Source organism: Atta colombica, unplaced genomic scaffold, assembly GCF_001594045.1.
Source record: "Atta colombica isolate Treedump-2 unplaced genomic scaffold, Acol1.0 scaffold185, whole genome shotgun sequence".
Lineage (NCBI taxonomy): Eukaryota > Metazoa > Arthropoda > Insecta > Hymenoptera > Formicidae > Atta > Atta colombica.
Window position 1 is genome coordinate 153,739 of NW_017259277.1, and position 12,931 is coordinate 166,669.

At 35.3% G+C, this 12,931-nt stretch overlaps 1 protein-coding gene across 1 annotated transcript in view; it reads left to right on the top strand.

Moving 5' to 3' along the window:
• Positions 1 to 769: 769 nt before the first annotated feature.
• The window catches only part of LOC108686479 (inactive rhomboid protein 1-like), a gene marked incomplete at its 3' end in the record, with an annotated part of 117,047 nt that continues 104,885 nt past the window's right edge, over positions 770 to 12,931 (top strand). Inside the window, exons 1-4 of the mRNA XM_018191814.1 lie at positions 770 to 2,220; positions 2,436 to 2,887; positions 3,290 to 3,827; positions 4,326 to 4,829. Coding sequence (XP_018047303.1) covers positions 770 to 2,220; positions 2,436 to 2,887; positions 3,290 to 3,827; positions 4,326 to 4,829 — 2,945 coding nt within the window. The remainder of the gene's footprint in view (positions 2,221 to 2,435; positions 2,888 to 3,289; positions 3,828 to 4,325; positions 4,830 to 12,931) is intronic.

A 12,931-nucleotide genomic window follows, 5' to 3' on the forward strand; every position in this document is an offset into this window, starting at 1 on the left:
AAGATAAAGTAGAATAAATAATTTAAAAAGTAGGTAGACTATATATTTTTCGACCTCTGACTTATTATTACTATTTGAATCATGACAAAGATTATTATCATCATTGTAGCCGAAAAAAAATGTCGAAATTTGGAAAAAGTCCTTTTCTGCATAATTGTCATCTGGCATAAATGTTTCTTTATTATGTTCTAATGTAATGATAAAATGATATTAGAAAGTGAGTTCTCAAAATTGGACTCCGAGATAAAAACAAAAAAAGTTTTGATAATATGATATACATAACACGTTTATTTGCTGAGCACGTTTTTATTATATATCTGCGCTGTAAAAAGAAACTTAATAAAAAGAAACATGAAATACTATCAATTTGCTATATTAATTGTTGCTACTCGATAGATGACGATTTCATTTTACAACATAAGTTGCTGACAAGTTATTACCTAAAATTATCATATCGTGAAAACATCAATTTATCAACAAACGTGGTCTCATCTCAGTTACTATAATTCTGATAGCAACACATGCTAGGATTTGTGAGCAACATGTCAGCTGTAATACAGATACGTTCTTATATGAATAGTTTTACAAGAATTTGATTAGAGAGTTGAACATTATGAGTGAAGGAGAACCCATGTGAACGCATGTACATTTATATTTACTATATCCATTATTATAATCCATATTTACATTACGTTTGTATTTACTAATCTCATTTTGTAATCACGGTTGTTATTGCAGATGTCCTGACAGTGGGCCCCGGGCCACCAGGATGCCGACAGACGACGACTATGGCCGAAGAGATCGTCTCCTGTTGCACCAGCACCCGATCGCACAATACGGATCCTCATCATCCCCGCTTCCCGGATCGAGCACGCCGAGTTCCGGCGGCGTGGGGACTCAGATTGGTTCCAATAATCTCGGTGATTGCTTTAAGCAGCAAATACAGCAACAATCGTCCGACTTGCGTTCGGTCACGAATACAGCAAGTCAATCGGGTCAAGAACGTCATCAGTCGGACCAACAGACCCAAAGCAACGAGCATGTCGGGACCCGAATGGTTGATCGACACGAGAAATCCGTGTCGGAGAAGCCTACAATTGATTTCTCCAAATGCGGAGAGAGTCGTCCGTCGAGTTGTGAGCGCTATGGGCATTATCAGACCCAAAATAATGAGCATGTGGGAGGATGGATCGGGATTGAGCGGCACGAGAAGATCGTGGATAAGTCTTGTATCGATTATTCAAAGTGTGGAGAGGATCGTCAGCCGAGTTGTGAACGTTTCGGACATTATCAGGCTCAAAGTGGCGAGCACGTGGGGAGTCGAATGGGGGGCGAACGGCACGAGAAATCATCTGACAAATTGTCGGTCGATTTTACCAAGTGCAACGCCGATGGTCGACAGTCGAATTGCGAACGTTTCGGGCATTATCAGACTTCGACATTTGGTCAGTCCTCATTGCAGGGACACTATGGCGGTTCACACGCAAGTGCTGATCGTTTCACGCGATTCAACGACGTCAGCACATTGCACGGCGAACAACGGGCCCCGAATGATCGTTACTCAGTCTGTAATCCGGAGTTGCGCTTTGACACGACAGGCACGAGCGGGTCCAGCGAATATGCGAACACGAATGCGCTCACAAGCTCTTTCGTTTCGGAGACGTTCCCATCGCCGCCGTCGCCAGCACCGGCGAACGATCGCTTCGTCCCACCACCGCCATTGTCACCCAGTCCGAGCGAGAAGTATGCCTCGAGCCAGAGTTTGGCTGGTTACCCTTCTGCTGATCGCATTTTGCCCCCCAATTCTCCGGGGCCCAAGTATGGTGCCGACAATGCTACTACAGCATCGTCGATGCCCGCCAAGGAGCGCTTTGCTTCCGCCGAACGGCTGCTGGCCAATCAGCAGTCAGATACAGGCGACACTAAGGATCAATGCTACACTGGACCATCTGATCGCCTGCTTTCGGGATCCTCTCCGATCCTGGGAGGACTTCAGACTGGATTCCAGGGCAGCGCGGTCTACGCTAAAGATACTCGCTACGCCGCCATTTCCGCTGATAGGATATTATCCTCCTCGCCAATACACGCTCCGGTACCTGAAAGATTTGTTGATAAATCGGAAAGGTATTTGGGTGAGTCACCCATTCACGATAGATATCCACGACAAGACCCACCAGCACATCACGAGCGGTATTCGGCGATGGCGACGACCACTGAGAGGTGAGTTCAAATTAGCTTAAATTGATTTTGAGCAATAATTTTATGGATTTATGAATTACTGCAGTAATCAATTGTGTAAATTTATTAAATTCATTTTATATACACATATTTAATGTCGAACAATTGTTAGATTTGCTACATAATTCACAATGAATTATAAATCGTGCTCGGTTCCGAAATGTACTTCATGTCTCTTCCATTTGGAATGTCTGCAGGTTCCTCTCGAATTCGCCTAATCCTGAGAGCGCGCATCAGCGCTATTCATCATCAGACCGCTCATCACTTCAGACTTCCTCAAGTAATACCGAGCAAACTCGACGTCTCTACACCGACAGAGGAGTCGAGACGGTTTGCCAGAAGTATACTGATCGGTCCATCGGCTCTCCAGCGTCCGCTGACTTCGGTCGATACTCAAGTTTCTCGGAAGTCGGCAGTCAGACGCGATACGTGTCCAGCAATGATCGTTTTAATGACCTCGCTCTACAGCGTTGCAGTCAATCGCGATCGATTGATAGGTTCTCCAGTGATCGATACCTGGCTGGATCGTCACCTGCACACGATGGCAGGCTATCCAATGCCGAAACGCCGCGTTACATCGTTTCCTCTACTGAACGTCTGTTGGCACCGACATCTTCTTCGTCATCCTCCTCGTCAGAGACTGATAAGTGTGCGTTTTGCTTTAGTTGAGTTAAAAATAGAAAATGTGTTTTGCGCTTGATTAATTTTTTGTTCCACTAATATTTGGATTCTTTTGTGAATTATTGATATTTGATCACTTAAATATCCAAAAGCTCTAGTTATATCTTCAAATTTTAAAACTTTTACTCCGCAAAAACTTAGTATCATAAAAATACCATAGTACATTCCGTAAAAACTTGGTACCATAGTAATATCACAATACACTGTTGAAGTCTTTTCAAGAATAATAAATAGATGAATTTAAAAAATTAAAAAGACATCAATTATATATATATACAGTTTCTACATTTTGCTTGAAATTTCTATGTTTCAATGAACTTTCATTCTCAATTTTAAATATTATCAGTATCATTTTCCATTCGAAACTTAGGCTCCAGGTATCATTCGCCCTATACAACGACCACCGGCACTCAATCGGCCTCCAATGAACGCTTTGCGCCAATCTCACCAACGTCGGAAGCGTCGAACATTCATCGCAGCGGCAATGGCGGTTATCAGAATACGAAAAATACCGTTGATAAATATTTGGTCTCGAAGTCGGTTCAGAGTAATTATGATCGCTACTCGGTCGGCAGTCAAAATGATCACCAGTTCGGCCAAGACCGATACTTTACTACAGGCAGTAGTGGCGACCGATTTCAGACTTCTCCCGGAACTGATCGTTTTCATACTCCTGCTGATCGCTATTCGCCAGCACGCAGCGTCACGGACAAATACCTGTCCTTGCCGAAGCCTAAGGACAGATTCACTGGCCGCATAACACCCATATCTTGTACCACTGCCGTCGCGACGTCCTCCACCGATCGCACTTACTGCTCGTCTAACGTGAGCTACGTACCCCCAACTGCGCACACCCCAGTTGAACGATACGTGCCCCAACCGCCTCCCGAAGTGCTCTATCCGGATAGGTAAGAATCGGAGGCAATATGATAAGGGATCACTATATATATATATGTATAATCTTGAAAATATCTTAGAATTATAAATTAGAAATTTTGTTTTTTCTTTCTTAAAAGAATTATATTAATCTTACTATAACAATTCTAACAACAAGAAAAATAAAATTAATTTTAGAAATTTCCACTCCTTTCTCAATAAAACTGTAGTTATTTATTTGATTTTCTCTAACTGCATTATAAAACATGTTGCTAATTTTTGAAAAATTACATATATTATAAATAAATAATAAATTAAGTTATATATAATAATAATAATAATTTTGCGATACGGATATTAAAAATTATTCAATCAATTATTTTAATGTATTTTAATATAATCTCATGCGATTTACATCATTTTATTTTTCAAAAACGATTTATTTTTTATTAAAATTTTTCTTGTCCTAAACTTCTGTATCCATTTCCACATGAGTGATACCTAAAAGCTTGGTTTCTATGATTATTTAGATATGTAGATAGATATGTGCCGCCTGCAGCGCACACACCAACCGATCGATATGTACCCGCGAGCGATCCAGGGGATCCATACATGCGTCGCGACCTTGGCTTTCATCACCATTATCGGCTACCGCCGCCCTCCGGTTATCCGTATCAGACGCATTTCCGATTCCGTGGATTTGCATACGCGACATCCAGTCGGCTGGGCGGCAGTCCTGGGTCCAGCAGCTCCAGCAGCACGACGTCTAATCAGCGCGAGACGTTCGCCACGTCGCCATTGCTGAGACCCAAAGTGCGTACTTCCGCAGTCGAATTTGGTACAGCTACAGGTGCCGGCACTGTCGGTACCGCGACGACTACAACAACTGCCAACATCGGTGTCGGCCGTCACGTATGCACGAATCCAGCCGCCTGTTGCGGAGATGTGTCCACCAACGGCAGAGCTTGTTGCCAGATGAGAAGATCTTTGCCACCTGGAACACTACCAGCGATACCTACGCAGACTTCTTCATGGTGAGTATTTGTACGAGCATTATGAATTCGAGAGATCGTTCAACGAGATTCGAAAATATTTGAAGTTGAATTCAAATGCGTTTTATGAGATCTAGGATTATAATTACGTAAAAAGCATTCAGAATGTGGCTAAGGCTATATACATAAAATGAGAGGATGATGTTTTCTATTCGAATGAGTTAAGTAATTTAATGTAATTTAATTGATTGTATAAATAGAAATACATTAATTAAGATAGACAAGAAACGGAATAAATATACCATTGGTGAATATGAAGTACCAGCAGTACTGCTGCTGTAACGTTCATCAGAAAATGAAATGCAGAAATGATAATACATCAATGAGACAATAGTAATATATGATAATATATGATAAATATACACACATAGTGAGAACAAAATACCCTCGAAATATCTCGAAAAATATAAGTTTTATAAAAAACTTTCAGATAAAAGTTGTAGCGTTTAAAAAGATCTATTCATCTTATTAGTTTAATCTTGAGTTGCATCGCCAAAATCAGAACAAGATCGTCTTAAATTTTTAAAATGAAATTCCTTATTTTTTATTACATATTTGTACAGTCATTCTTTTTAACACACCATAATTTTATCTAATTTAAGTAAGCAATTTGTAGGCTGAATTATTTTTTGATCTTGCCTTTATTAGTTGGATCATCTTCCGATTTTGTTTTCGTAGACTACATCTTACCATTTGATAACTTCGAAACAGGTTATTTAAAATGAATAAAATTATAATGCTTTGAAAAAATCTGAAGAAAGGCTATAAGAATATGCAATAAGAAATAGGAGGTTCTATTTAAAAAAATTCAAGGTGAACTTGTTCTGACCTTGCCGATGCCACTCAAGGTCAAACTGATGATATTAGTAAATAAATCTTTTTAAATCTTACAGTTTTATCTGAAACAATTTTCTATTAAGCTTATATTTTTTTAAATATTTCAGAGATCAAGTATTTTTTTCTGTATAAAATATCTGAGCCAAATAAGACTTACCTCATTTATTTTATTTAAAAAAAATTCTATTTATAAAAATATTGAAATAAATTAAATGAGAATCAAATTTTTATTTCATTTACTTATAATAATAAAATATATTGTTTATATAAAATATTTATAAATGAACAAAAAAAAATTTGTTTAAACTCTGATATTGAGGTTTGAATATAATAAAGTCCATATAAAAAATAAATTAATAACAAAAAAATAAACATTATCTTTCTAAATCAATTTTAAAATGATTATTAATCATATAAAGGAAATTTCTTAGAACTTATTTTACTTTCAAACATTACAATTATCTTTAATTAATCTGTAATTTTGTATCTTTATAATCTGTATCTTTGTAATCTGTATCTTTTATCTGTAATTAACTCTTTAATCTTTGGAAATTTCTATCAATTTGAATACAATTTTAGCTTTTCAATTCATATAATAATCAAATAATATTTACAATATATTAATATATTAATAACCTACAATAACTGTCGACTTTTGACATAACTTTTAAATTTTCGAATTTTCAACATTTATGGACTATATTATCAAGTCGTCGATGAAAATTATTCACAATTTTGCTGATGGTTTGAAATAAACCGAAATGTCTAAAGAAGTTTGTATCAACAGTCATTGTAGATTATTAATATTATATGAATATTATTTGACTATTATATTGCGCATCAATTCTCGCGTTGTATTAACACTCTTATTGTCCGTATACTCTATTATTATTTAAAAAAAAAAGTTATACTCATTAAAAAAAATTGAATTATTTGTTATTTTCGAGCTAGGAAATTAAATAATATTATAATGTATTATATAATAAACTATGAAACGATGTGTACTGATACTTTGCAGCGAATTGTTAGAAAAATGGATCATACACACAAGTTTTTGTTGTGTTAAGCAAACGTGTTGCTATTGATTCCAATTCTTTAATCCCTTTTTATCTATTTCCTATACATATCTTTTAAGCATATACTGCAAGCGTAAAGCGCGTTTTAAAGTAATAAATTTAAAAGTGGGCTTTATTTAGTGCTTATTCAGCTCAGGTTATGTATAAAAAATTGCGTCTGTGAAGTGTTAGCACCCCAACATTAAAATTCCATAATTCTGATTAGAATTCCCGTTTCCTTTTGACAAAGAATCCTATATAATTTATAAGATTTAATTATCATTTAATTTTAAATATTGTAATTTTTAAAAAATAGAGTGGTAACTTTTTATCAAACTTCAAGATTCAATAGCACTGAACGAGATTGAATAGTACTGACTTAGTAGCTCTATTTTGTAAATATCTAGAGATACATCCTGATACATAAAACAATTTTGACTCATAATAAAATAAAAAAATATAAAATCTTTTATTTTTATTTTTTGCTACAATAATTCTGTGACATGTTAATTGTTATTTTATTTATTTCGAAGAATTCTTAATAATTAAAACTAACACAAACTCAAAAATAAAAGATATGTATTTAAAATGAAATTAAAAAAAAATTGGTTATAAGAACATATACCTCTTTATGTAGCCATCTAATTACATTAAGCCCTAATAATTTTCGATAGACGTCGAGAACTTTCTAGAACTTCAATCAGAATTACTGGAACTCTAAAAAAAATTTTCGATGTCAGATTTAGAAAATTTCTATTATCTAAATGTCGCGTGCAAATCTTGCAAACCGTTGCGTTGGTCCAATCGTTCTGTGATTTACTTTTCGATAGAACTCGTCGAGAAATGTCCAGAACGCCAATCAGAATTAGAAAAATCAACTACTGGAAAAATTTTTCTCAACAAATTTTTGGTTATTGAAAATGTTTTAAGTTTTACGTCGAAATTTTAATAAGTTAGCTCCCCTACAATTTTGAATCGCGTTTTTATGCCTTTAATGATCATAATTATTTTTTAAAACTGTCAGAAACTCTGGAACTATCGAAAATCTGTACAGAAAAATTAATTTTTTTAATAATGAGACTACCTTTACAGGAATTCTTATGATACCTTTTGATTAAAGAAGCTAAGGCTATAAATGATTGAATGCAATAAGCTCTAGAGTACAGGAGCGTGTTTTATGAGGGGGTAACCACTTAATGAAGTCATGGGACAGAAATCATTATGAAAGCTTTACGAAATCTCTATATAATTGTTTTGTAATCAGCTGTAATCATGAAGTGAGATGAAATCATGCGTAATCATCAGAAATCATAATGAAATGATATGTAATCAACAGAAATCATTCTGGAAATTATCATAAAATCTGTGATGAAATCATGTATGATCACCATGAAGTCTGATGAAATCATGAATAATTATTCTAAGGTAGCAGAACGTAAATAATATATGCAGCGATGTTTTATACAGATGATGCGATATATATTCGATTGCGCTTTTTTGTATATACATATAGAATTCTAAGGACGCGTTCCAAATTTGTACATCAAACGCGTAGAATAATTCTAAAACGCAATAGATGTAGTAAGTTTTGAGCTATAAGATATTCGTCAATCACAGTCGAGTGTAAGGAGAATAATCAATCATGATTGATTTCTTATGATTTAAAGTTTATTATACATACCTAGAGTGCATTTACTTTTTACACTCACGCGCTGTAGCTTCATTTTATCTTTATTACTTGCTATTTAAAAAGGATAGAATGAAGTTTAGCGTGAATGTAAAAAGTAAAAAAACGTATCCCTATTATATTATAGAACTGTCGAGACTTATGCATACAAGCGCGACTGCGTACATACATATGACTCAGCGCTTAGGTCTGTCACAGACAAAATTTCTGTAACAATAACCTTAAGATGTGAACTTAAGTCAATCAGGATATTGCTTCAGATCTACGTACTCTAATGGAAATAGAAATAGCACTAAACTTATCCATAAAGCGAATTTCAAAGGCCAGTAGAAATTTTATTGCCTTATGGATAATATGGTTTACTGTTATTTTCATTTCCGTTAGATAACGTAGACCTAAAGTAATATTTTGATCAATTCATCGGCCTAAGTTTATGTCTTACAGTCACTGTTGCGGAATTTTGTGTGCAACAGTCCATAATACGTGGTAACCTCAGTTGCAGTGATACCATTTTAGAGATGCTTTATTCCGCAAACACAATAGAGTAATAAGCCTTAAGCCTTAAGAAATTGATTAATCATAGTCGAATGTGAAAACAATAATCGACTGAATGATCTCTTAGTTACTTAAGACTTAAGGCTTACTCTATTGCGTTTGCGGAGTTACGGCATAGACATAGTATAGATAGACCGAGCATTGCCATATGCCAGACAAAGATATCGATGGCTGAGGAGGAAACATTTTTACAATTAGATTTTTATTCTCTTTCTAACAAACGAGTGGTAGCAACATTAGAGAGAGAATGAAAAATCCAATTGTGTTCCTTCCTTCTCGCTGTACTGGCCATGTCTCACGCCGCTTGGAGTGCGTTCCGTTTCATGCATGATGCGCTTATGTATCATTTTATCTTTATTGTTCACTAAATATTAAAGAAGGATAAATGATATATCACGCGAAATCATGTATAATCAGATGAAATCAAATGAAATCATGTAATCAGTGGGATATTTCAGCTAGCTCCTTGTTGTTTTAATTAATAATTCTTAATAAAAAGTTTTTGATAAAAAGTTTAATTAAATAAATATATAATATGGTATAAATATATAACATACAATATATAACATACACTTAAAAAGCAAAATACTTGTCTCGCAACGGTTAAAAATATTTTAATTCTAATAAAAGTCGCGTTGTTAAAAAGACGTAATAATATCTGAAGCATAAAAATTCTAATTCTTTTCTCTTTTTTTCTGAAAAGCATACGATATATTAAATTTCAAAGCAAAGGAGGTTCCTTCCCGCTGATTAGCCGCAAATTTTGATGTAAATCGAGATATAATAATAAAAAAAAAAGAAATATTAATTATGGCGAGTTTAAGAACAGGCAGAAGCTGTAGCATGTGTTGAGAGCTTGCGAGTGTAACCCGAGGATTATAGAAAAAGCAAAGCGCCGGATAGGAAGGAAGAACGGGGTAAAATGGGATAGTTTCCGCAATGCACATGCTCAAGTAATAATGCGCTTGTATAATAAAGCTCACGAATTAGAATGGAAGAGCCCCCCTAATTGAGGATAAATGTTATTTATGGGGTCGATGGGAAGCTCAAGAGATTTTGGTTTAACGCAGCATTTTCTTCACTCTTCTAGATTTGACTGAGAACAATTTTGATTCTCTCTCTTTTCTGCCTTTCTTTTTTCCACTTCTTGAAATGTGTCATATCATTAAGAATTATATTTTTCTAGATTAGTAGAAATAAAATGGCGCGCATTAGCAATTTACATAAAGGCGTAATTATATTCATTCTAAAAGCAGATCGATTCAATCAGCCAAAAGAGTTTCCGTGCATAACGTTTTTCGTTATTGAGAATGCTTGGAACGATGTTAAAACGATATGAAAGATAAAATAGCCCAGATGATATTCCATTAACCTGATTGCCGCGACGAAAGTGCGTGACCTTTTCGAAGCTTTTGTGCCGATCAAAGCGAACTCGCGTCCTAAATTCCAATTTGCGCTAAAAATGATCGTTTCTTTGAATCTTGAAAATCGCGTCGGAAATAAAACGCGGTTGATAAGGAAGACGTAGAAACAAATTATAGGCCAATGTAAAATATTTTTTGAATACGTTCGAATAAATCAAAGCTATGCTTGACAATAGAGAAATTCATCGAACTTCTTGTCGTATACTTATGTCAAAAATAACATTTTATATTGGGAGTGCAAATTAGTTCAGTCCGTTTTTTTGTGCATTTATTTCAAAACAAAATGAATGAACAGATCAATTAAAGTATTGTCCATCGCTGCCTACTACTTTTTCCCATCTCTCAGGCAATTTTCGAATTCCATCTCGAAAAAATGACTCGTCTTTGGAGGCGATCCAATTTTGGAGCCAATTTTCGATTTCTGCGAAAGAAATGAACCGGTGACTTGCCAAATCATGCTGCATCCTTCGGAACAGCCAGTAATTAGAAGGAACAATGTCCGGAGAATATGGGTGCGGTAAAACATTCCATTTGAGCGTTTTCAAATATTTTTTTACGACTTTAGCGATATGAGGCCGAGCGTTGTCATGAAGAAGAAAAACTTTATCATATCTTTGCGTATTCCGGCCGTTTTTCTCGCAATGCACGGCTCAAACGAATCAATTGTAGCCGATACCGATTGCCCGTAATGGAATCGCCAGGTTTTAACAGCTAGTAAACAAGACCCTTTTGATCCCACGAAATACAGAGCATGATCTTCGAACCATGAATGATCGGCCGTGGTGAGGTTGATGACAACGATTGACCGGGCTTAGCGTAGTATTTTTTTCTTCTTGGGGTTGTCGTAGAATATCCACTTCTCATCTCCAGTCACAATCCGATGCAAAAAACCTTTTCTCTGTTGTCAGCTGTCCGCAAGTGAAAATCGCTTCTCAACATCTCTCGATTTCGATTCATAAGGCACCCAATTTTCTTGTTTTTGAATTATTTCCCATGGCTCTCAATCGTACAGAAACGGCTGTTGAGTTACCCCCAATAATTTTACAAGCTCCTCTTGCGTTTGACTCTGATCTTTTTCGAATAATGCCTCTAATTCTTTGTCTTCTAATTTTTTTGGCTGTCCAGAGGTTTGTCTTCAACGTCGAAATCTCCATCCTTGAAACGTCGAAATCATTCCCTACATGATTTATCAGTTGGAGCAGTGTTACCATAAACTTCGACAAGCATTCGATGGGCTTCAGCCGCACTTTTCTTCCAATTAAAACAGAAAATCAAACCTCCCGCAAATGCTGCTTGGTTAATTCACAAAATTCGACATTTCAAACACAGTAAAAATTAAGGTTTTTGTATGAAACTCAAAGCGATATAAACTGAATATTATTAGCAAATGTTCAACCTCTCTGAAACCGTTAAAATCAAGTGTCACTATGAACCATTCACAACAACTGGAGCTATCTTTAGGGAAACGAACTAATTTGTACTCCCAATAGTTTTGACAAATGTGAAGAATGTTTTCTGAAAAAATTCTCTGTTATATGAATATTGCAATTTTAGTGATACTCATATTGCGCATTGATGTTACCTACATTGGTCAATTATGCATAAAATTAACGAAACCTACAATGGGATTCACCTAAGAAATAAAGAACGTAAAATTAATAATTCGGATTTTCGACAACTTATTATCCACAGCTAACACGATAATGTTAATTGAAATTCATAAGATTTTCATGGAATTAATTATAAGCGATGAACCCTGAACAGCTTTCGCAAAGTCAACTTTCACAGAGTTGGTCACTTCTTCATTCAAATTTCATCAAAATTAATCCAGACTGCTGCATTACGATCTACTCACGGTGGCAAAAGCTGACAGACCGACGGATGGGTAGGATAGGGATAAAGAGGAGGCAGACGAATGACCCGGAAGTTGTAAGAGGTAGCATCCGGGCATTGTCTTGCACCGGTAACAATGATGTTCCACGAGCTGCTGGCAACTTTGGTAATTATGTCGTGTTCGTGAGTTTAACTGGTCCCATCACACGAAATTGCAATCTGACACCGGCCGTCGCCATGTTTCAATTAAGGATTTTATCCTTGCTTGCCTATCATCTCTGTATTACCCTCTCGCTCTTCTGATTCTTAACAATTGCTGAGACCAAATTTCTAACGCTCGATCTTATCCTTAATGTGGTATTACTATTTCAATGTATTATTGCAGTATTGAGCCGATCTTTTGATAAGTCAAAAATAATCGCTGTTCATACTTGATATATCTTATTTCTTGAAAATAGTACGTTAGATTCTATATATCAAGATATGGACTTATTGAAAATGTAACAGCAAAATAAAAAGAATAAATAATAATAATATTTTCCATTTAATTTAATAAACATTTTTTATAGTCGCCAAAAATTATAATTTTATGCGATTAAAGATAGATAAATTATAATGATAAAATAAATTATTATAATGTTAATTAAATTTTATAATAATAAATTATAATGATAAAGTTAAAATAGTACAGAA